Genomic DNA, 26,955 nt, shown 5'->3' with positions numbered 1-26,955 from the left:
TGATACTGTCTACATCACTCACTTACCTTTAAATGTGGTGATCGTTGTCACTCCATGCTCCTCACATCAGACAGGAAGTAAAGTAAACACTGCCTGTCTGAGCACCCAGATAGCAACAAGCAGCCTCACGATTTTCACTGGCCACCAATTCTTTTGATCTCCCCCTCCCGCCCGGCCGTGGCTGCACCCCTCGCGACCCCCCCCTCCCCCGCGCGCTCCTACCAGCATTAGGCTAGCAGTACAAGGGTTAATATTGTTTGGAGGGTGGGACCCCAAACATTTTTTTTTAAAAATCTGTTTTTTAACTATTGCATAGAGCTGCCTGGTCCAGCTGCTGTATTGCCATCAGACTAGGCACAGGATCAGGGCCTGATCAGCCAACAGGCTGACCAGGCTGCAGCCTGGGGCGCTGGGTACCGGGGGGCGCAGTGCTGGGCACAGTAACATTTGTTATTATATTTTTAAAAAAAATTAATTACCGGTCCCGACTGTCAGCGCATCTAATTAGGAAGCAGGCAGGCAGCTAACAGTAATCAGAGGATGTTAGCTGTCCTGCCAGAGTGGGTGCGCTGTCACTGCTTAGTGTGGTCACGTGAGATTATCACATCTCACGTGACCACATTAAGCAGTGACAGCGCGCCCGCTCTGGCAGGACAGCTAACATCCTCGGATTACTGTTAGCTGTCTGTCAGAAGACAGAAGTTCCAGCATCTGAAGAGAGGAGGAGCAGAAGACAGCCAGGTAAGTTCTGTCCAGAATATAAAGGAAGAGGATGTGATACAGGTGGCAACTGTGTAGGGGGAGGAGGGAGATTACTGGTGTGGGGAGATGATTAATGACTCGGCAGCAATGGGTTTGAAGAACTGCCTGAGGGGAAGGAATGAGTTGCCTGCAATGGATTGATGATTTTGTGTTTGGGGGGAAGTTAATTAACTACCTGCAGTAGGTTGATTATTGAGGTGGGGGGATGTAATGCGCTGCCTGCAATGGGGTGATCAATTTGACTGGGGAGGGGGTTAATGAATTGCCTGCAGTGGGTTGAAGAATTGTGGGGGGGGGGGGCAATGCATTGGCTGCAACAGGTTGATGAATTTACTTAGAGGGGGTTACTGAATTACCTGCAACTGTTGATGAACTAGCTAGTGGGGGGGGGGGGGCGTTAATGGATTGGCTATGGAGGATTAATGGATTTGTTAAAGTGAGGTGATTAATTGGCTGGGGGATGGGTGAGCAAATAAGTGGTTGGGTGGGTGATGATATAAATGGGGTGTCAAACTTTCTGGTGAGGGTTTACAAAAATGACTGGGGTAGGTGATGAAATAGCTTGTGGGGGACATGATCTCTGTATTGTGTGGCTTAGACGTGGATGCTCTCTGTAGTCTCAGTGGTCACTCATTAGAATGTTAAATACTAGACAGATGGGGCTGGTAGATGCTGGTGTATGATTATAAATAATTTTTAAATATTTTATTGTCTATATGTGCCTGTACTAGGGGGTTGTTTTATTTGGTCATAATGAAGTGTTGTGTTTGTATCATTCAGGGTTTGTTTTATTTTGCACTATAATAAAATTTTTGCATGTTTTCAATACAGGACTCCAGGTTTCCAGAATCCAGCCAGCTAGCAACAATGATCCAAGAACAAGCAAGAGCATCAGGTAGTCTACGCTGCAAGATCAGGTAAGAGAACGGCGCAATTTGTCTATCTTTCACTGCAGAAGCTTGCTGTAATGACATTTTAATATGTTTGCAGAATTAATTGTGTTTTATGTATTAATATTGTACAATTGTGCGTGAGTGTGTATATATATATATATATATATATATATATATATATATATATATACACACACATATGCACAGTGGTGGAAGTGGGCTGGTATAGACTGTTATATGTCATACCGCCACTTCTACCATATTCATTGTAAAACTTTGACCACTGTTTATAAATTGGTGGTGGGTGGCAGGGGGGGGCGGCAACCGGTGTATTAGACTAGGGCGGCTGGAACCCTTAATCAGGCCCTGCACAGGATTTAAACTACACCCCTGGCAGGTGCCGGAGCTGTGGCTGAAACCAGCGACGCTGGAAACTGACTTGGACGTTCCCTACATGGGAACGCCCGTATTGTACAATGCCTACGTTAAACCACCAATTCCCCAACCTGTTCATTCCCCTAACTCGTAGGCTGAAGTAAATATTTTTTTTAACCTATTTTGCGCATTCGCAGAATGAATTTGCAGAGGATATACTCAAAAAAGCCAGTTATGTGCCTTAATCAATCAGGCCCTAGGTGTATTATTATTACTATTTGTAAGATAGTTCATAGCATTACACCTTATTATAATAATGGAAGGCAACTTTGCCTGTAAAGGTCTATCTATAATTCTGAACATGTTTAATCGTGTTTGCATTATAATATGAAATAAATTATGAGCCACACTTATTTCTTGGGAATCATGATTTAAGAATTAAATCTACTGCCTCTGTGAATTATATATAGAGCTTTTTCTTTGTGGTATAGATTTACAGCCAGCTGGACGTGAACAAGTGTTAAATTAGCTGCTCCTGAAACAGCAAGCAGCCGTAGAATACACCCGACCTGAGGATACAATGTGAAGCCTTGAATACATGTACACGACAATCTTATATAAAGTGTGTCCCACAGATATTCTGTAAGAACTACAATCTAAAAACTTAATTGATTGTGTTGTACAGTGAAGGTTTTGATTTTGAAATATACAGCGTTCTTGATTTAATACAACAACTTACAGCCAGCTAGAGATCATTGCATTCACATACTAAGAGCCAAATGAGCTGCTTTATAAGCAGTTGTAACATTAAGTTAGTTGGCTAAACACACTTATATCAACAAATAAAGAGCATATTCATCCGCTTTGTAAGCAGTGAGTGGGAGGAATATAACTTGTTTGTGACCTTTGTCACAGTGAGATATTCATACAGAGTAACTATAACTCAGTACGATATCAGAGTGATATATTTTAAGAAGGGAAATAATCTTACAGCCAACTTATTTGCTATATATCAAGTTGGAAAAGGTCACTGTGTGAAGTCTAAACAATTATTACTACTGAATGGTTACATTGTGTATCTTGAGGACATATTTTAATGTACTGAATTATTATACATGATAAAAAGACATACCTGGTGTGCGGTTTTAACACACCACACTACACATATTTTAATATATTCGCTGATATATTGATTTTATTTTAACTTAAGTACCTATAGTAAAAATTAAAACAATAAAGTTGTGTATCTTAATTAATTGTATGTTACATCATAAGGATATATTATAAGAATTGTGGGCAGCACAGTGGCTTTGTGGTTAGCACTTCTGCCTCACAGCACTGGGGTCATGAGTTTGATTCCCGACCATGGCCTTATCTGTGTGGAGTTTGTATGTTCTCCCCGTGTTTGCGTGGGTTTTCTCCGGGTGCTCCGGTTTCCTCCCACACTCCAAAAACAAACTGGAAGGTTAATTGGCTGCTATCAAAATTGCCCTTAGTCTCTCTCGGTGTGTGTGTGTGTGTGTGTGTGTGTGTGTGTGTGTGTGTGTGTGTGTGTGTGTGTGTGTGTATTTTAGGGATTTAGACTGTAAGCTCCAATATGGTAGGGACTGATGTGACTGAGTTCTCTGTAGAGCGCTGTGGAATTAGTGGTGCTATATAAATAAATAGACGATGATGATGATGATGATTTAGTCTGTTTCATTTCTGTACCACAATAAAGCACTTTCTTTTCCTCTTTTTTTTGTGATAAGAAAACACCAAGATATATGTGGTCACACAGAACCAATACTATAGCGTTATATGCAGAAAATATGCTGATGTTTTTTGTCCAGCACAGAAACTTCTCTACCTACGCTTCTCCAAGTAGTGAATAAATTTGGGGAGTACTCTGAACTAAAGATAAATTGGTACAAAACCAATATTTCTCCACTTAAGTGGGACTGTCCGACTGGGCCTGGTATTAAGCTTCCCCTGCAGTGGAGATACACATTTAAATATTTAGGAATTTCGATTTCTAACAACATGAGTAAATGTATAGAATTCAACTTACAGCCGCAAATTAAATATTTAAAGAGCAAGATGGATGCGTGGAAACAACTGCCACTTTCTGAAGAGTAAACCTTATTCTAATAACCTGTAAGATGTATGAATCCCCATGATCTCTTACTGTAGGTCACACAGAGTATATTGGCTGACCTACACAGTTACCCTGCGAAAACCTAGATGGTGACTTGGTTTCATTGAGCATTATCTATAAGTCCCATTAGCTTGCCAATAAAAATACTTTCAGCTCCCTCAGAGCCTTGTTGGGTAGGGATGGAATGACGTCCAAAGAGATTTGAATGTGGGCGGACAGTGCAGGCTGAGTGCAGTAAATGTGGGAACACAGCTAATGGATTACAGAAGAAATGATTAAAAGTGAAAAGCAGATGATGATAAAAGAGACAATCAAGGGAGGAAAAAAAATAAAAGTAAATAGATAAATAGATTAAATAAAATACAAGTAGTGATATAACATACTGAAGTCAGGATTGCACTTTGCTATAATATATAATAGTGCTTGCATATGCCAGTGATCCCAATATTGTCACAGGAACTTCAACATTAAACTAGTAATTGTGTGTGCTTCGTGGACAAACAAGTACATTTGTTCAATATGAAATGTGTTGTATGTCTTTCATCTTTGTAAATGTATAATTACATTTAATTGGCATATAGTTCAATGAGAAACCAGCGAGTAAGTATGGCAGACAGTGGCCATTTTGTCTCATCCCTATGCAGGTATAGCTCTGCCATACTTATATGTTTTAAAAAAGGACCAAGCAAAGTTTTGTGGAAGTGTTAGCATGTTAAATGTCATTCAGGTAGGTACAGAGTGGAAATTGGTTAGTAGTTATAGGGATGCTACTCTGTATAACTGTATACCATAGGGGTAGGGATGGAATGTTTTTAGATGGTAGTTTGCAAGTTGGTAAAACATCTGCACTCGATAAAGCATTGGTAGTATAATGTATACTAGAAAAGTAAAAATTTACATTACAAACATCAATGAGGCACTAGCCAATCTATGGCTGTACTTAAAGATCTCAAGATCAGCAACGGAACCATGCTGGAGCCCACTGAACAACATACCCAGCTGGAGTGTTTAAGCCCATCTACTCTGTCGCGGGTCTTGGACCAAATTCGACAGGAAGATGACTCAAGGGGAATATTCCAGCAGCTATGGCCCATGCAATGGGGAAGAGTTGAAGAGATGAGATCGGAGGAGAGAAAAGCCCAGGATGAACCAAGAGAGGAGTGGTGCAGAGTGAAACAAAGTGGTCAAACCATCCAGGCAGTGCAGAGAGAGACAGCAATGGGGATGAAGCATATGGTGAGTATTGACTAAACCATCATTTGTCCTATCCTAAGGGAGAATAGATGAATGATGGGATAAGTATGCTTAGTGTAATACACCATGTTTGATGTGGCTATCCGATGGCGGAGGAGGTTGGGACAGGAGCACTCTTAATAAAGATGGACATAGAGGGCCTGATTCATTTCCAAAACTAGCTCAGAACTTGAGCATACATGTGGCCACACTCAAATCCAAGTGGATCTCAAAATACATTTTCATTTGGATCTGGGTATAAGTTCGCTTTGCCTAAACAGTAATTGTTGTATGTTAACTGACAGAACAGACTGCAGTATACGCACTTGCATATGTGCAATATCAAGTCCCATGAGAATGCATGCAACAAAAAAAGTAAAAAATAAAAGAAATTTCCAACTTATAATACTATAATCATATATAAATATATATATAAATATAAGTTTTAAAATTAATATATTTTTTTATACTATATATGTAAATCAAGATGATCATAATGCACACTGAACATACAATCCGTTTTTTATAGTTTCCCTTACATGCATACGTATGTTCTTTGTTATCTAGTGACACACATACTTGTAGTTTTTAATACTTAGGGTTCTATGGTTTAGGCATTTTAATTTTAAGTAAAATGTTTATTTAAGAACAGGAGATATCCGAGTTATCTCCTGCAAATTACCACATTAAACCGCAGTCCCCATACTACTCAAGGGGGCAATTTTTTCAAGCTCTGAAAAGCGTAGCTTTTCAGAGCTTGACCCCGATGGTTTTTGCATGCTGGAGGGAATATGCTTCAGCTGCTGCAGCATTCATGGAAGTTTTCTGTCTTCTTTCCAAATCTCACCAAAGTTTGTTCCAGCCCAGAATTAATATCACCGGTCTAGTGGGGTAGTTAGAGGCCCATAATGAGAGTGTTTTATTGTTTAGAAACATGCAGGTGGTATAGCTGTACTATAGGCTACTTACGGTTCTGCCACTTGAAGATGAACCTGTAAGTAGAAATGAGAAACTAGTTAATCTAAATGGAAGTGTCAGGTAAAGTAAAGGCTTACAGTAATACATTACCATTAAATAACAACTGAAAATGACACCAATTATCAGACTGTTAAAGAAGAATTTTGTTTGTTAATTAGTTTGGGTGAAATTCACTACGATAAGATAAAATACATGTTACATGCACTATTATGCATTGCTCTGTTATGTGGGTGCTACATAATGCTTCAATAGACCTGCTCTGTGATCCCTTGTCCTATGTCCCAAGGAGCTGAATCATTTGTAACAGCATCAATAAATACACCAAAAAATATAAAATATATAAATATAAAAAAGTATCTTGATCACATGAAGTCCACCCAAAACTAAACATTGAGCAAGGAAGTTAGTAATATAGACAATATGGATAAAGCTTATGTAAAACTACACTTTCATACCATTTGGCAAATCCTAATGCTATAAAGTTTATCCCCCCAAAAATAAACTAGCTACTGTTGATTCAACATACATATTTCATTCAACCTACATGATTTAATTAAATTAATTATTATTTAGCAATGTGAGTTATGTGAGTTTTCAGTAGTGTACTCACAATACATAAATATTCAAGGATAAAAATTTTCTTGTTTGCAAATGAGCCACTCAGAACATACACAGTACACAAATGGGTTGTGTTCAGCTTAAGCATCATACTGATGGAGACCTGCAAGCTTCTACATATATATGAGAACTTTATTGTCTCCCTATATTCTCTCCTATGTTATCAGAGGGTGGGGTATACAGGCCACACACGGAACAATTTTCTGCCAATATGTTTGTACAAGACTATTGTACATTAAATTTATCGTCCATGTAGAGCGAACATAAATGGGACAGAACAATACATTGTGTCTGGACAAGTGTCCAAATAATATATTGTTTTAAAAATAAGTAATGATAAATTAATCCGAGCACACACAGAAAAATGTGCCTGCAAAATTGTACTCTTAAGATATGCAGCTATGTGCAGCTGAAATTACTGTACACTTTATATACTTAAGTTGTTCTCAATGTAATAATTAATTAAGAGAGGATTCAAAAGAACTTGAAGAACTTAAATTTTAGACAATATGTAATGTACAGTAAGAAACTTTCAATGTTGCAATTGTAACATTGCAATTCATTAAGTAAGAAAGAAGTATGTTACTGAATTGTGTATGTGCACCAATGACAGTACATTTTTTTATATTTTTTTGAAGAACTATAATTGGCTGGAGATGGACCCAACTGGCCATCAGTCTTAAAGCGCCAAATTATTGCATTCTGTACCAGCAACAATATATGTTTATCTAGTATTTATAGATCATTGCAGCATATATTGTGTTCAATAAATATTTGTACACTATTTTCTTACTCCAGTTTTAATTTCTTAATAATTAACAAACCAAACAATATATTAATCACAAGATGTGTACTGTAAGTACTGATTGCTTTTGGAATGACTTAAATCACTGAAATAAAAGATGGGAATCTACAATCTAGTAAACATAGATTATGCAATTAAGCGTCAATAACAATCAGCATTATAAAATTGTGAATTCATTGTCCAATCTATGTAATCTAGTTATCACAAGTTATGTTTTATAAATCTTGCAGGATTTTTCATCTTCTTTCATTTTCAATAGTACATTTCAGTCATTTTGTAAAACATTGTACATCACTATACACTGTCATTATAATGCTGTTGAAGGATAAAGGTTTTCAAAGTGTAAATAGAAATGTCTGGTACCCACAGAAAAACTGAGATGGAACCCAGTACACACCACCATAAAGCCATACCCACATCAATGTATGTTTCTTCCCCAGTCAATTCCCAAATAGGGCATAGTACTAACTGCAGTAGTAGCATTTTATTCCATTAGTATAAATTATATATACTGTTAGGGACATTGTGAAAAACATTATTGATAGAGAGAAGCTTCTTATTACATATATGTTATTATTAAAATCTATTACACTATCTGTGTTCTCTCGTTTCTATTGGGAATATATTTTTGAAGTTGGAGTTCATCAGGTAAACACTGGAAATATTTTCCAGATATAATCAGATAAGCCTGATGTATGTTGTGCACACTGGTTTGATTAAAGGAAAAAGGGGGGAGTACAACCGCACTAGGTCTGTAGCCAAGTATCCTATATATATCAGTTTATAATTGATAATATATTATCATTGAAATCAGCAGAATCGCTGAAAGGTGCACCCTATAACCTAGAAATATATTGATAACAAAAAGAGACAGAACAGAGGTTATAACGTGGGGCACTCTAGGATACGAGGTTAATTGAGATGTATGTAATAAAAAGCAAATCTTTATTGGTATATGTTAAAATACGCACATCCTAGCAAAAAGAAAGCTACGCAAAATAGTTAAAAGAAAACAAAAACAGTGAAATTAAAAGTTGCAAATCAACTGCAACAATCGCTCTATGGTCAAATTCTTAGGGCTAATAAATCATGTAATATGATATAAATTGAAGGGTCAGTGGGCAAATATCAGGTCCTAATACAGAGGTATGTTTGTAAAAATATCTATCCTCTGTCTATCTTATCATGATAGATACCATAGACTACCAAATCAAATAGTCTCCTTTAATTTAGAGCCCTAATCGCTGTCCTGGTACAATTCTCAAGGACAGAGATGTAGTATACTAAAATAGTATAGCTGGTATGTGTCAGTTGTATAGTATGAACACTTCAATTAGTAACAGGCTCATTATCTATCTAAAGAAATAGGGACAATGTAAGCCATCAAACTATACTCTGTCCCAACAAAGGGATACACTTAGTAATATGATTAATTATATATAAGTTTGACAGGTTTAGAGGCTATGCCTGCTATGGTTCCTAATATACAGGGCTAATTAGTGTTTTCAAGGCCTTGAAAAAGCTAATTAAGCGAAACGCGCGTTGGCGTTCGCTCTGTGTGTCTTAAAACCTAATATGTAGATAGCGCTCTATACATATTCAGTCCTTACAGACCTACCAAAATCAAAATTAAAACGATATCTATGTGTGGGGTTCTGGGGACATTACAGCGACTAGCGCTTCTCCTTAATTTAGGGTCAGAGGGCTGATGAAAGAAACAAGATACTAGCATTTAGATAGACTACCAATGTATGTGTCACTAATCTTAGTGGAGACAGTTTACAGGCAGATTAAACTCACATAGAAATGTAGATGTGAGCGCCTCACTAAAGTTTTGAACCCTTATGAGTCACAGGTGATAACGGAGATATAATTAACTGTGGGGCTTTGAGGACATTTTAGTGAATAATGCCTTCATATGATTCAGGATTAAAGGATTTATGAGTTATTAATCTCTGGACAAACCATTAGCATGTGTGACAAGAATGGTAGCAGACACAATCTCCATTTTTTTTGTTAGCACTGTATATTAGGAACCATAGCAGGCATAGCCTCTAAACCTGTCAGACTTATATATAATTAATCATATTACTAAGTGTATACCTTTGTTGGGACAGAGTATAGTTTGATGGCTTACATTGTCCCTATTTCTTTAGATAGATAATGAGCCTGTTACTAATTGAAGTGTTCATACTATACAACTGACACATACCAGTTATACTATTTTAGTATACTACATCTCTGTCCTTGAGAATTGTACCAGGACAGCGATTAGGGCTCTAAATTAAAGGAGACTATTTGATTTAATAGTCTATGGTATCTATCATGATAAGATAGACAGAGGATAGATATTTTTACAAACATACCTCTGTATTAGGACCTGATATTTGCCCCCTGACCCTTCAATTTATATCATATTACATGATTTATTAGCCCTAAGAATTTGACCATAGAGCGATTGTTGCAGTTGATTTGCAACTTTTAATTTCACTGTTTTTGTTTTCTTTTAACTATTTCGCGTAGCTTTCTTTTTGCTAGGATGTGTGTATTTTAACATATACCAATAAAGATTTGCTTTTTATTACATACATCTCCATTAACCTCGTATCCTAGAGTGCCCCACGTTATAACCTCTGTTCTGTCTCTTTTTGTTATCAGCACACTGGTTTGAGCCTAATTTACATTCACAATTTGAGCACATTTGGGACATATGTTACTTTAATTTGTAAAATACTGCACTATTATGCGCAGGGCCGGTGCTAGGGTCCTTGGCGCCCTAGGCACACGTACGAAATCGGCGCCCCCTCCCCACGTCTTTTCTTACCTTAACTTGCCTCCATAAAGCTGCTCCTCTCTGCTCTGTCTCCTCCCCTCCACTTACTGACACTGTCGGGCCGTGATGATGATGTCACGCCCGACAGTCAGTAAGTGGAGGGGAGGAGACAGAGCATTGAGGCGGCGGTGGTGATAGCCCCTTCCCCCTCCCCGTGGATTTATCTAAAGCTGTGCGGCGGCCGTGAAAGGTATGGTCAGCGGTCGCCGCACAGTTTTAAAGTAATTTTCATTCTGTGGCGCCCTCCAGAGCCCGGCCTGATTAGGCGCCTTCTGCTTCACCAGGAGGGTCCATATATATATATATATATATATATATATATAGTCCATTAGAGGCGTCACTCAAGGATTTACGGACACAGTACTACAACAATAGGTGTTTAATGTAGCTTTCCAACGTTTCAGTTTCAATGACATAAATTTCCTCAGGGCCATACATCTTCCATTAAACACCTATTGCTGGAATACTGTGTATGGAAATCCTTGAGTGCTGCCTAATATGGATTCAATTAACAGCTCTCTTTGTATGTATGGATGCTGAGGAAGGCAACATTGTAAAGTATCTCATATGCAATTTTGGAGTGTCTTCAGACACGGACTGCCCATGCGCAGTATTAACAGCGTGGCAATGGCGGTGCGCACCTGGGTGCAAGGTGTCGCAGCTCTACTGGGGGCCAGCAAAACTGACTGTTCTGTGCACATCTACCCCTCTTAAGAAGTATGCGCTGCTTAGGTCATTGCTTAATTAACAACACTTAAGATATCCTGTAAGGGGAGTCCACCTACCTTTGGGGGTGAACTATGAAATACAAAAAAAACTCCACTAATACTACAGAGTTGAAACGCGTCTGAGGTGTACTTTGGGAGGACAGATTACTCTTTCCTAGATATCAACCTTCGTAGAGGAGATCCGCAGTATGAGAGCCTGGGTTTAACATCTATTATCTATATGCAAGTTTTCCTCTCCAAGGGTGGTACGAGTTTCTGAAACCCGGCAAATGTTATGTTTTTAATTTGTTTTTATGTTTAGAATCTAATTAATGGCATTTTATGGTTAAGACCTATTGCACTAGATTCTCGATATATATCTTTTTGCATGTTTCTCAACGTGATTACTTGGAGATACACTTCTTTTGTGTGGATGGACCGGTGAGAGAAGATTGGTGTTAAAGCAGAGTCTATACGTGAATTTCAAGTATCATCTGTGTAAGTGCATTACCTGTGGGGTAAAGACACGCTGATTGGTGATTGATATAGACACCTGAGTATATGTTTAAATACAAACACTCATTCACGAAGGGAAGATAGTGGTGAAGATCAAGTGGAATATATACTGAGACAAAGACTCTTGTTATGTGGAACTTTTCTTACACCTTGTATGATTGATCTACGTGTATATATATTTTGCAATATTGCATTATTGTGTATTTTTCTTTTTTCTTTCCATATACTCTTTCTCAAGGGACAGTGAAGGATCGTCATTCCATGGAGTTGTGTAATGTATTTCAGCACCTTTTGTCTGTCTTTATTTTGAGAAATTGGTGGCGCTGGATTAATTCCCAATTCCCTTTATACAATTATCCAATTTGTCAACCGATGTACAGTTGATATTAGGGAGTTATCTTAGCAGCCACTGACAGTGAAGCGCTGGATATAGATTTCGTTTTGAGATTTGTTTACTCACAAGGTTTACGCCCCCTGGTATTTTTAAAATGGGGGGGCTAAACCATTGCAGGTATATAATTTTATTGGTAAACACATACTAATACGTTTTGAAAAACTATAGAAGGTATGAAAGCCTCCTAAGACAGAGTATTGGTGTTACCTTCAATGCATCCACTTTTTAACCTTGTAAACCACATATGTGTAGAGAAAGATCTATACTAGAAAAGTCTTATAATAGAGATACAGATAATAACAATAATGGTGTATTCTAATTTTTACAGAAAGCCAGGAACGTTTTCCGCATGTAACCAAATAAGAGAAGGTGTCTATTTCACTAGGTGCACATGAATTGGACTCTATGGTAGAAGACATCTGTCGCACTAGATGAATTCTTACGCTCAAAACTAAACTTAATATTATTTTCAGTGGTATAGGACATGCCTATGTAGGATTTATAAAGTTGTTTAAGTACTGGTAAAGCATCCTGGCAGAAGTACAATAGATTACCAAATGGCCCAATAAACTTGCTTTCACCACAAATTGATTAGATATCTTAAAAATCTGATCATTGATCTTCTGAATGCTTCCAGAAGTCTTATTAAATGGAGGCAGAAATCTCTTCTTCTTAAAAAGCACGGAACTTGAACGTAGTTCCAAGTGTGTATGTGTCTGTGACTCAGAGAATTTATGTGACAAAACTAGGGAGAACTTACTTACCAGACACACAGATACTCACCCACAGAGTAGTTGCTGCCTGGCAGAATAAACTGAGGCAATTTGGTCCCTGAACTAATGATTTAATCATTCCCTGCCTAGCTCTCTCCTTCACTAATTTCACTTGTTACTATACATTTCATGTTTAGTCATGTAAATATTAATGCATATTTACCTTGCGCCTTCAGTATAACTTTTTGCATTTGATCTACTTTATCTGTAAATCTTCTCTCAGGTGTTTCACGATTTGATTTTCCGTATCCACAGAAGTCTAATTCTGCCTCAGTGAGAATGAGTGACTTAATAGAATTATGGATAATTGAGTCTTCATCTTTATCACATATTATCAGCATGTCATTGGGATCTAAACATAAAAAAACAAACAATTACTTCAATATAAAAGGGGAAATAAAGCATATATATCTGTGTTATATACAACTGAATGAGTTCATTTTTTTCTCAGTCCAGATTATTTAAATTGGTTCCCAAATATCAATGACATGTTTTACTGATAATCTCTGATCCTTTTGTACTGCATTGACAGATTGGGATGACCTTGTCTGTCTGGATGAAAGGAAAATATAGAGGGCAATAACTATATTTTACTGCTCATAACCTGGGGACAACCAAGTATCGTTGAACATAAGTAATATAGTTCTCTTTTGTTTTGTCAAATATTTTTTAATCAATTTGGACTACAACAGGATACAATAAATAAGATTCTCTATAGTTTAGGAGCCTAATAAAGAGGTAAACTAGGGTTTTGGGGGAGTTTTTATTATGATTAAAAGTGTTTCAAAATTAGGGACTTTTTTTTAACTTAGATACTGTTCTGGCAGCCAAGGCTTCTGTGACTTGTAGTTCCACAATAGTATTTGAACTATTTTTAACCTACAAGTATTGCCCTGGAAACCATTGTCCAAGGGGTGTGAGGAAGAGCCCAGGTGTCTATTGGGGCGTATTTTTCTAGACCAATTTCCCTAGGCATTTCATCCTGCTGGTTTCACATTATGACCATGGAAGCTAACACTGTGGGTCTCTCTGCTAACCAGTCCAGCCTGGAATAGCCTGATGCTAGTTACTGTTTGTGCAGGGGAACTCCAGGCTCATTGTCCCATGGTTTAGAGTTAACCAATGCAGACTATATCACTAGTGCTAGTTTTTAAGGTTTTTTTTGGTGGGGCACACTTTTTTTTACTTTAATTATTTTCTTTTTTAATACACTAAATATAGGTCAGTCATCATTATCAAGCTGATGATGACAGAGAACTTATCTTTACTCAAGTTACATGAAGATACACTAGATAATATTTTGAATTAGCTGTTTCTTTACACTGTATTTTGAGTAGCACGCATCTTAGGATACATGTAATTTAAAATACACACATAAGACTACAAAATGAGCAGCCATACTTATGTTTGGTCCACAAAATTGTGGCCTACTCTTAATCAGGGTCTTTCAGTTCTATGGGAAATGGGACAACTGAAAGGTGAAAACCATGATTATCAAAAGCAAAGTAAAAAATTGACAGAGCTACTTTATAAAAATATACCTAATAATCTAATAATAATTAAACCAGGCTTGTCAGGAAAAACACAACTATTTTTACAATATAAATATTATAAAATATAATTAGAATAAGAAATATAACCGACTATTCCGTGACTACTATTGAAGTTGGCGCACATATGCTCTATACCTAATAAGGTCAGGGTTTCATATATAATTAAATATTAGGGTTCATTTTGAGTTGGATTTCTGTACTACGCATGACCACAAAAAATATATACACGTAAAATATAGCCACATTCCAGACTTTTGTGTCTTGTTAACTTATATCCCCTTATGCCTGGAGAGGAAGAACGATGGCGGCCTTGGGCAGGCAAGTGTAGGTTCAGTGTGGTAAAGGAGTTTTCATGCAATTTCAATGTGTGTGGATCAACGGAGCCTGGCACAGCAATATGCAATAATGATGATAACTCTCAGCAGTACTATCTAGCCACTTCTGATTCGCTTATTGCATATTGACCACTCCATCTTGATTGAGAAATTCATTTATTAGTGAATACATTATATCGAGTCACATTACGTAATTGACATTTCCATTTGGACTACTGCAGGAAAGGTGAAGTTCATTCAATTTTTAAAGGGAAAGCAACAGATCTGGAGGTGTTTGTATTTAGTTACATTTTATCTGAAAAATGTGATTTTCCCATTTATTAATAACTGTCAACACATTTTTTTTCTTGTGTATATGAGAATTTTAATTATAACATTATTATATTGTGTACAGGGTAAAGTAACTTTAGCTTATACTATTAACACTATCAAGCTACGTCTCAATAAAATAGGAAACTATTATAATAGAAATACTTTGTGAGCGTCATCTTGGAAGTATCAGTGTCACAAATGTCCTATACTGAAGTGAATGATTTCCTTAAGTGATAACAGTGACTAACAATGTTGAAGTGATTGAAGCCGCGGTCAGTTTTTTGAATGTAATAACTTTAAGTTATTCCCTAGTTTCATCTTTCTATGTATAATGACATTCTTTTTTTTTAAATGTGTATTTATTAAAAGTTAATACAGTATAGTGCAACATACAATAAAACCAAATTAATATACCAATTTTACATACACATACTAAAACCGTATGGATTTTAAAAATAGAGTACAGACCATGAACTTTACAACCTATTTTTGGATATTGAAAAAGAAAGGACAGGTAAAAGGCTGGGGGGGGGGGGATATGGGTGAAATGGTGTGACTAGAACCGTTATAGAAGAAAGGGGGGAAGGTGAAGGAGCAGAAAGTTAAGTAAAAGTAGAGTGTGTGTGAAAGAAGGATAACAAGCACCCCAAACCTTGTCGAAGGAAGAGGTCTTAAATATGCTGGTCTTAAATTCCAGATGTTGGATGTACCAGACCCTACTTATGATTGATTGGAGAGTGGGAGAAGAAGACTGTTTTCAGTCAGCAGCAAGCTGTCAGGTGGCTGCTGAAAGAATATATTGGATAAGTTTATTTTGGTGATATGTGGTTGAGGCTACAGCAAGGGCAGGAGACAAATTTAGGTTAAAAAGGAATCATGAAATCGAGTACCGTCTAATACTAAGTCTAATTTTCTATATCCAACCAGAAACTAGTATGTTTTAGAACACTCCACTGTATGTGGAGAAATGCTCTTTCTAAAGAACAGTCTCACACCTGTCGGAGCAGCCAGGGAGAATCCTTTTCAGTCGGGTAGGGGCATAATATCAACAAAATAATATTTTGTATATGTTCTCTTTTATCCTCACCCAAACTGAACTGGATGCAGCATTTTCCCAGAACTCAGCCCAATCAGCATTATCCAGGGCCTCTCCCAAATCCCGCTCTCAGGCCAGTTCATATGGGTCTCTTATAGTCTTAGTGGAATTAGTTAATTAATTAATTAATTAACTACTCCGCTCCCTTTCCTCCACTGCATGCCGACCTCTAACTCACCTCTTCAACCTGTCTCTTTGTACTGGCACATTAACATCCTCCTTTAAACATGCGCTCATCTCACATATTCTAAAGAAACCATCTCTCGATCCAGCCTCTCTCTCAAACTACCGCCCTATTTATCTTCTCCCATGCTGCTCCCCACTTATGGAATTCCCTACCACGCTCAATTACACTTTCCCACAGCCTTCAAATCTTTAGATGCTCTTTGAAAACCCATCTCTTTTTAGAGATGACCTTATCCCCGATATCCACACTTGCTCCTTTTATTTCAGCTGTGCCCTCTTCCACTTAGAATGTTATCTCCCTAATGAGCAGGGTCCTCCATACCCTTTGTTTTCATGTCTGCATTATATTGCCTACCTTGCATGTCCCTGTTTTATGTATGTATTGTTTTCCCTACTGTACGGTGCTGCGGAGCACTGTGGCGCCCTTCAAATCTACAATAATAATAATTGGAAAGAGTGAGCTTAGAATATAACATAGAGATCAGACCAGGTGAGGAGGTCTGAAGCAAACACAATGATTCGACAGTAGTCAGGGTGCAAAGCGTAAGACATTTCTATGAAAATTCAGTAATTGTTATGTTTGGTAGAAATTTTTGGTGGGGATATAAAAAGTGCATTGAATGATGGTGAATAGGTGAAAGGTCATTTAAGTATTTTATATCACTCTCTTGCCATAGACAGAACACAGTTGAAACAAGGCCAGGGGGGAATTCTGGAGAGTTGAACAATGGGATAACTGGGGAGAGATAGGGGGAAAGACCATATGTTCGGAAAGTGAAAGCCCATTTTGTCAGAGAGTGAGAGACAATTAGTTGATATTGAACCTTCTTCAGGCATCAAGCTTGTGGGAGCCAGAGGAGGAAAGCAGGAGAGAGTATTCCCAGACCTTTGGCCACATGAAGGACCCATACTTTAAAAGAGTCAGGGCTGCTCCATAAAATGCATTGAGTGAGCTGCACAGAGAGATAATATTGCTTAAAATTAGGAATACCCAGCCCACCAGCCTGAGAGGATCTCTGTAAGACCCAGATACGTACCCGAGGGTGCTTCCCTGCCCAAATAAATTGTGAGGTACAGAATTTAGGGAATTTGAAGAAATAGTGGGGAACATGAATAGGAAGGGACCGGAAGAGGTATAAAAGTTTAGGGATCATGTTAATTTTAGTACCGTTGATTCAGCCTATCCAAGAAATAAAGTGTTTGGACTAAGGAGCGGATTTGCTATTGTTAATAACATGTCATCCACATATAGAGCCAATTTGCATTCTCTGGTACCCACAAAACACCAGACATCTCTTTCTTAGCTCATACCCTAGCAGCCATTAGTTCTAAAATAAGAGTGAAAATAAGCGGTGAGAGGGTTCATCCTTAACGTGTGCCATTGGAGATTCCAAATATTGCCGAGGTCAGACCATTAGCAGAGATGGTGGCAGAAGAGGAGCGATATAAGGCTGAAAATCCATGTAGGAATTTGTCATAGAAGCCCATTAACCCAAACTCCAAACAGTCTCTTCATTTGACCCCACAAATGAAGAGGAAATTTCTACTCTCTTCTTATCTTCCTACTCTACCTCCTGTCCTCTTGATCCTATTCACTCGCTAATTGGTAGATCCCTGGCTCCTGTGCTCATCTCACCTCTAACTAAAATCTGTAATCTCTTGCTCTCTACTGGCATCTTTCCATCACTATACAAGCATGCAGTGATTACTCCTATTCTAAAAAAACTAAATTCCGACCCAAACTCTCTCTCAAATTACCGTCCAATCTCTCAGCTCCCTTGCCCCTCCAAGCTTCTAGAGAGACTTGCCTATACTCGCCTCACACGCTTTCTTTCCGCAAACAATCTGTTGGATCCTCTTCAGTCTGGCTTTCATTCTCAACACTCCACAGAGACTGCGTTGACTAAGGATGTCAATGATCTGATCACTGCTAAAACTAAACGCCAATACTCTCTCCTGTTTCTCCTGCATCTCTCGGCTGCATTTAACACCGTTGACCACTCTCTTCTCATACAAACGCTGCAATCCCTAGGTCTTCAAGACACTGTTCTATCCTGGTTCTCATCCTACCTCTCTAATCGCTCTTTCACTGTTAATTTCTCTGGAGCCACCTCTGCTCCGCTTCCTATATCAGTTAGAGTACCACAAGGTTCTGTGCTAGGTCCTCTGCTGTTCTCTATCTATACCGCTTCTCTTGGAAATCTAATAAGTTCCTTTGGCTTTCAGTATCATCTCTATGCGGATGATACCCAAATCTATCTATCCTCTCCTGATATCTCGACATCTGTGTTGTCCCGTGTAACTGACTGTCTTTCTGTGATATCATCTTGGATGTCCTCTCGCCAACTCAAACTTAATCTTTCTAAAACAGATTAATAATATTCCCACCCACCAACAAGAGCATACCTGACATTTCTATCTCTGTTGATAACATGACCATAAATCCCACCCCACAAGCTGGCTGCCTAGGTGTAATTCTTGACTCACACCTATCCTTTGCTCCCCACATTGACTCTATATCTTAATCATGCTACATACATCTAAAGAACATTTCCAGAATTCGCACATATCTCACGCAAGACACAGCAAAAACCTTAATTCATGCACTTATCATCTCCCGCATTAACTATTGCAATTCCCTCCTTACTGGTCTTCCCAAAAACAGACTCAAACCCATATAATCTATTTTGCACGCTGCGGAAAGACTGATTTTCCTTGCAAATCGTTATTCCTCTGTTGAATCACTCTGTATGTCTCTACACTGGCTGCCTGTTTTCTACCGAATCCAATATAAAATACTTTTACTAACCTACAAGGCCATCAACAAAGCTGCACCAACATACATCTCCTCTCTTGTCTCAAAATATCTCCCAACTCGGCAACTCCGTTCTGCACAAGATCTGTGTCTCTCATCCACCCTCATTACATCCTCTCATTCCCGGTTACAGGACTTTTTTCGGGCTGCACCCACTCTATGGAATTCTCTCCCTCGCACAATAAGACTCTCCTCTGGTCTACAAACTTTCAAGCGTTCTCTGAAAACCTACCTCTTCAGACAAGCTTATAATATTCCTCAACCACCCTCTTAACCTCACTACCTTAGTCTATTACCGCCTGTTACACAATTTAACACAAGACAACTACCCCCTGACCAACATTGTTGTGTGACGGGATCATTTAGCCTATGAGTCACTTTTACCTTTGCAGCCTGGCTGCGCCAAAATGCAAAATGCAGACTTAACCTCATGTATCAAACTCCCATTGTCCCATAGATTTTAAGCTTGCGAGCAGGGCCTTCTCACCTCTTTGTCTGTTTTACCCAGTTTGTTTATTAGTTTATTATGTTTGTCCCAAATTGTAAAGCGCTACGGAATATGTTGGCACTATATAAATAAATGATGATGATGATGATGATGATGATGAACAGTCAGTTTATGCGTTTAAATGCTTTTTCTGCATCCAATGACATAATCAAGGAGGGAATTGTGCTGTCATGAATGCAGTGAATCAGATCTATAATCCTCCTGGTGTTGTCAGGGGCCTGTACAATCCTGACCAGGTTTGCTACTTTCCTTGTCTGCTCTGTTCTCCTGTGGATCACATGACTCGCTCTCAGGACGGGTCATTCAAACCAGCTCTATTTAACCTCAGCACTGACACCTGCTCACTGTCAGTGCAACTTGTTTGCTACCTTGACTCCATGGACCCTTGTTTATCCTGACCCTGTATATTCCTTGTGAAAGAATTCCATTAATGTAACCAATTGCTGGAGCACTTCTCCTGGGACTTCCTTGCTGCAAGTATCTTCATGTGCGTATTACAAGACTCTGTTTACTTTCAAGTGTGCCTCTACTGTGATACACAGACTCTCATTACCTTTAACCCTACTGTATAAGAACCTTTGTCATACTAAACAGGCTGGTTCTCTTACACGGCTAATTCCTGGACTCTGCGGTGTATAGACTTTACCTTGCATCTGTTTAGTATCATCTACTAGTTACTGAACCCTGTGGTATCCTGAACATTGGTTATTGCTACCTTCTCTGTGGTGCAGAGCGCTGACTATTCTCATCTTTGCTGTGGTTATTGTAGCTGATATTATCTGTGCTGTGAACAAGACTGCTATTGTGTATATCACCTTGCCACGCTCCGCAGCGGCTAATTAGCACCTGCATTATATCACTGCCTCTGCTACAGTCATGGCCACGCTCTGCCATAGTTAATTACCAACCCTCCTGTGGACTTAACCTTGCAGAATTCTCCCTCTCTGCACTGTGGCATATCATGTCTCCCTGCATTGATGTATGTGGTGTGCTGCTCTGGATTCCTCTCTGCCTCAGTCCCAGTACTCTGCCTTCTCGTATATAGATGCTTGCATTGCTATATGTTCTCCCTGTGATTTGCAGCACTTGTCGCTGCTTCCATTAATCTAACCAGTCTCGTATTTCTGTTTATGTACATTACTAATACTTCCACACATTAGCTGTAACATCTATACGTATTTATGCTTCTCCCTTATATGTGATATCTGTATTATACATCCGCAGATTATACTTCATTCCTGTCCTCTGTGCATATTTATATATATATATATATATATATTTATTATCTACTCTTTGAAGTATTGAAGAAGCAACATCCGTGTTTTGCCTCCTTATTCTGAACCCTAGTTAAGACTCAGTACCAGGTCGTGTACAGGCCTGCTCTGACTAATCAGGCCTGTATCAAACCAGATTCGTAACAGGGCCTGCCTCCCTGAGATGAATCCCACCTGGTCAGTATGGATTAAAGATGGAAGGAGGGGATATCTTAGCGTATAGTTTTACATTGAAGAGAGAGAGCAGTGCATATGGACTTTACCGGATTTTGGGATCACAGTTATATTTGTTAGTATTGTAGCAGAGTCAAAGGAGGCCCCGATCCAGTATTTATTAAAGAAACCTGTTAAGTAGGATCCCTGCAAATTTTTTATTAAAAAAACCCATCAGGACCAGGAGTGGAGGAGCCCTTGATAGATATTATAGCCGCCAGGCTCTTGTCTTGCACAATATCAGAATTTAAAGAGGAAAGTTGTGTCAAGGTAAGTTTGGGAAGTACCAGAGAAATATGTCTCTAAGTCACCGGAGGCAAGGTCCCCTCATGAAGGTGGGCCCAGTAAAATATACAGGGAAGCATAGAACTTCACTTACAAGTTCAACAGGGTCATAAGTGATAGATTTAGAAAGTTTTTTATTAGTCAGGTTAGCGGCACATTTTTGCTGTAGCTTTTGAGCAAATATAGAGTTTCCTTTTTTTGTAAAAGTGCTGATAAAGTTTCTGCATGATAGAAGCAGACCTACGAGAAAGCAGAGTATTTAACTGCCCCATTGGAGCATACAGTCTAAATTCCCTAACACACACACATACATGACACACACTTACACACAGCACACACGGAGCCTAAGGTCAATTAAATAGCAGCCGATTAACCTACCAGTATGTTTTGGAGTGTATAATGGTATTCTATATAGAGGTCACACTAGATCTACAACACCATCATAGACAATTCGTGAAGAAAAAGGAGAAAGTTATAACTTGCTTTGTGCAAATTTGTCTGCACATTATCCTGTCAAATATATGAAAGTTGCTCAATCTATATTAGTCAATGAACACATTGGGCCTGATTCATTAAGGTAAAGAAAGCAAAAAAGAGGAGTAAATTTGCTCATGGATAAACCATGATACAATACAAGGGGTGCAAATTAGTTTATTATTTTGCACCTAAATTAAATACTGGCTGTTTTTTCATGTAGCACACAAATACTTGATAGCTTTATTTTTAAGCCGAAATATAAAGCTGATCTAGAACTTGCCCTACCCCAACTATAAATCTGTCCTCACATTTTAAATTCACCTCCCCTCTAATGCAACATGGTTTTGCCAAGGTGCAAATCTACTTTTTTTTGTTTTTGCTTTGTATGTCCTCATTAATCAGGCCTGATAATTGCAATGCAACTGTCCTGGTATTAACAAGGCTGCAACACACATTATATAGATCTCCAGGTGGTATAGTTGCTATGGGCTTCGGGGGTGAGGAAGGCTCGGAAATGCCAAGTTACTCATTGAAGCCCCCACTCTGCTCTAAGAAGACCTGAAGGGGCATCTTCCGAGCATATTGGGTCCAGTGCATGCATAGTGAAGCCTCGATCAGAGACGGTGCTCAGGAGGCTGGAGCAGCATCAATGAGACCTCTCACAATTTTTTCTATGATATACAGTGATATCATGTTCTATCTCTGAATATCTCTCAACAATCACGATTGAAACATTGGTACTGCTGATCTATCCTGGCCATGCTTTCATGTAAACCACTCCCCTTTCATATAAGTCATGCCACTTTTGACAACTGATAATCTTTTGGGAATTAGAAGTGTTAAGGAATATTCACTATAGTATATAGGTAGTGGTTCGAAGACAGTCATCACTGAGTTTTATATTAACTTACAGACCCAAGAAGAGAAAAGATAATTCAAGTTGTAATGCCTTAAATGATTAAGCCTTTTGTTTAGTATTGGTTATTGATGTGGGTTATTTGTTCTGTGTTGATCACATTACTTCATTCCGCTTACCTAGAAACTCCTCCCTAATTCCTGTCATGTCTCCGTTCACCCTGTCCATCCTGTAAAACTTGTCAAACTTTAGAAAACTGACCTCAGGCACAGAATCAAATATGGTGCCAGTTATTTCTGGAATGTTATGTTATGTTTCCAGAAGAAATGTTTTCTATAGTTAGTCTTCGTCAAGTGAATGGATTGTGTGTCTCAAGTCTCACCACTAATCTAATCATAAAATACATACAGATATAGCATTAACTATCCCAAAATATATCACATAATCCATCCCTGTGACCCCCCCCCCCTCCAACTTCCCTTCAGTCCCTTTCTGTCCTAGAATACTATAATTCATGATTATAAATAGTGTTTTTCCTATGTTCACATATTTTCAGGTGTTTTTGACTATGGGCTGTTCATCTGTTTTGAAGTGGGCAGGGATAGAACGACATATAGCCAATGAAATCATTGGAATATTATCGGCAGTACAGGGTATTTCAGCAAATGTCTGTGTCTTACCTTTTGTCTTGTTACAGTAATCAATGTACATCTGCATCTCAGTTATAGGTCTGTGTGATTTCTGGGAGTGATACAATATCACACAAAATGATCTTTCAACCACAGACTCCCAGTCCTTTTGTTGGGGGAGGGGAACACGTTTATAGGGTACATGTTCTTGTTTCAGATTCTTTTTCAGCCATGTTATATCAGTGTTATCCCAGTACAGAATTCCCACTGTTTTACTGGAATAAAACATAGATAATATAAATCAATATTACACAGCTCTCACAAATATATTTCACATGTTACTTACCTGAAATATCCAATGTAATTTTGTTAAAAAAAATAATGCAATTACCACGTAATGGGTATGGGTGAAAACCGGAATTGCCAGAATGCCGGATCGCCAGAATGAGTCAACTCCCTGCAACGCTCTCTGCTGCTTGGTGTCTTCAGTGAAGCTTGCTGTATTTTCTCTCCCTGTATAGTGCATTCTGTCCTACTACACAGATATGTTCACTGTAATGAATGTATTGTTTATACGTTTTTATTTATAGGCTAACAACAGGTGCTTGAAAGGGTGGGGTAATCCTGAAAGGAGCAAATACAGAGAAAAATCCCCCAGCACACTGCTATAACCAGTAACAAAGCTGCTATTTGCAATTTTGTGCTAAGCCACCCGCCACTTCACGGCGCTTCTGCTAATAGGGTGGTCCTAACTCTAATCAATAACAGTCTCTATTTTTGCGCCATGCAAATGTGTGTTTAAATTGTGAGCTAACTTACCAAGAGGTACCCAAGAGCCTTCAAATAGCAGTATAGCTCCAGCACTCCCTAATCAGCTACTGGTACCAGAGTATGCCTCTCAAACCAACAAAACAGAAAGGAAAGTGGCTCAATCAATTTATAGGTTATAATTGAATGCTGCAAAGTGCACGGCAAGAAACGTGCTACTTGTCTACTGCAACTAGAACAAAACATGTTGGAAGTTTCTGGTGTCTATGCGTGGGATATGGAAATATCAATACCAATCTTTGCAGCTTCCGAAATTAGGCTCAGAGTACCATTCCGGATGCCAGAATAGGGTTTTATGTATATTAACCATCCATTCTGTCTGACATATGCAGTAAAGTCATTTCAACTATAGTATAAACTTTTGTAACAAATGACCAAAATCACAAATATAGCACTTGTACATAGTACTAGCTGGCATATGGATATTACAAACCAAACATAAACACAAAAATTCAATAAATAAATCATTACATAGATACTGTGCAAAAATATAATGCTTAGCAGACTAAGAGACTGCAGTTTTTTTTAAATGAAGGGGGTCATGTAGCGTTGAATACAAAAAGCGTATCTTATGCTTTAAAGAATGTAAACTAAGGGACTCAGAGCTAGACCCACCATCAAGGGGGTACGGCCAGTACAGATGTAAGAGGCCTGGACAAGCTAGGGGGACCAGACAGACCTCTCTGCCTGTCCTTGCCCCCTGGACTGTCCGGGCCCCTTAGTCTGCCCGGCTGGACCTCTTTTCCTCCATAATGCGTCAGCTCCCAGGCTCTGGTAGGCTGGGAGCGAGTGGAGGGGTGATGTTTTCACTGTGCGCCGCACTCCCAGTCTATCAGTGAACGAGAGCCACCGCATCGCTTCAAGAAGGTAAGTTATTTGTGCTTTTATTATGATAAGGGAAGGGGGAGGGGAACATTTACTGTGATGGGATGGTGAGGGGGGTGCAGAGCATTTACTGTGATGAGGAAGGGGGCATATGTACGGCGAAGAGGAAGGAGATGGGGGGGCTCTGCCAGATAAATTAGTACTGGGCAATGCAGTTTCTGATGCACTTGCTCACAGCCCATTCTGGCCCAAATGGGACTTGTTGTGCACCAGAGAAAAATGTAAATAAAAACTCACAAGAGAACAAATATTTTATTTTAAATAAACACACCTGAACACAGCCCTCTTTACCTTTCTTTATTACTCACCTAGATCCATCCTGGCATCTTCACCCTAAATCCATAGATCCAAGGGTATCTTCTTATTAAACTTAAAATTCACATGCAGGTCGAAAAAAAAAAACATTCACAGACGACGCAAACATCTCCATACGGAGACCCGTCACTGCTGAAGTCCTAACGTCTCTGCCAGTCTGTTTATAACAGGCGGATTTCCCATAGCCTTAACTCTTAGCTCCGATCTAGTATTGGAACGAATGTATGCCAAAGTTGCGTAAATTTTTTAAAAAGGGCAAGATATGCTTTTTTTGCGTTCAACTTTGCATGATCCCCTTAATCTACAAAAAAGGAAGTGTCTTGGTCTGCTGAGCATTGAATCGTTGCACATATCTATGTAATGATCTTTGCGATTTATTTCTGTGTTTATATTGTGCTAACTGTGTAATATCCATTTTCCTCCAGCTAGTACTAAGTAAAAGTGATATATTTCTGATATTGGATATTGTTATAAAAGCAGTCCCTCCCAGCAGTCTAATTGAAATTACTTTGCCACATATGTCAGATATAATGGATGGTTGATATACACAAAACCCTATTCCGGCACCCAGAATGGAAGATTAAGGTACTCCGAGTCCAATTGCAGCATCCGGAAAGGAAGGCAGTCGGGCCCCGTTCCAGCACACAGAAAGAATAGCTAAGAAGCCCAGACCTCCATTCTGACATCCAGAATGGATGCTTAACAAGCACCATAAAATGTGTAATAGTTGTGCCAAAGATATGATATATATATATATATATATATATATATATATATATATATATATATATATATATATATTTATACACATGTATATATATCTTAAAAACACTACATGCAGTGCAGACACCACATCTGTGTAGCAGAACAGAATGCACTATGGCAGCAGAGGGCGCTGCAGGAAACTGACTCATTCCGGTGGTCCAGCATTCCGGCAGTACTGGCTTTTACCTAATCGCCTTACAGCGTAGTTGCATCACACAACATAGAGTTAATAGAATAAAGGCTGCTTATATGTTAATTCAGGTATTTGTCTTACCGTTCATCTGCCACATTTTCGATCTCTGTGGCAGATTTTTCAGTTTTTTGACTAGATGCCATGATGTCTATGTGGAGTCAGCTCGAGGTAGTCTGTAGAGCTTCAGTGACACTGTAGATCACTGTGTCTCTGCTGTTCCTGTAGATCACTGTATCTCTGCTATTCTGTAGATCACTGTGTCTCTGCTGCTCCTGAAGATCACTGAGTCTCTGCTGTTCCTGTAGATCAATGTGTCTCTGCTCTTCCTGCACCTTTGTTGCTAGTTACACCACTGAAGACTATAAATTATTGTATTTTTCAGACAGACTAGAACTAAGCTCTGAGA

The 26,955-nt window shown here is 38.7% G+C and overlaps 1 protein-coding gene across 2 annotated transcripts in view; it reads right to left on the bottom strand.

Annotated features, from left to right (window-relative positions):
• The window catches only part of LOC142097159 (uncharacterized), an 87,186-nt gene extending 60,231 nt beyond the window's left edge, over nucleotides 1–26,955 (bottom strand). For both annotated transcript variants that reach the window (XM_075178777.1, XM_075178778.1), the window contains exons 1-4: nucleotides 26,631–26,955; nucleotides 23,615–23,838; nucleotides 13,188–13,376; nucleotides 6,370–6,392 (exon numbers count right to left, since the gene is read on the bottom strand). In XM_075178777.1, the coding sequence (XP_075034878.1) occupies nucleotides 6,370–6,392; nucleotides 13,188–13,376; nucleotides 23,615–23,838; nucleotides 26,631–26,692 (498 nt within the window). In that variant the 5' untranslated portion in view covers nucleotides 26,693–26,955. The remainder of the gene's footprint in view (nucleotides 1–6,369; nucleotides 6,393–13,187; nucleotides 13,377–23,614; nucleotides 23,839–26,630) is intronic.

The sequence above is a fragment of the Mixophyes fleayi genome, chromosome 7 (genome assembly GCF_038048845.1).
Source record: "Mixophyes fleayi isolate aMixFle1 chromosome 7, aMixFle1.hap1, whole genome shotgun sequence".
In the NCBI taxonomy this organism is placed as follows: domain Eukaryota; kingdom Metazoa; phylum Chordata; class Amphibia; order Anura; family Limnodynastidae; genus Mixophyes; species Mixophyes fleayi.
The sequence above is the reverse complement of the archived record's forward strand: the minus strand, read 5'-3'. Positions and strand labels throughout refer to the sequence as shown.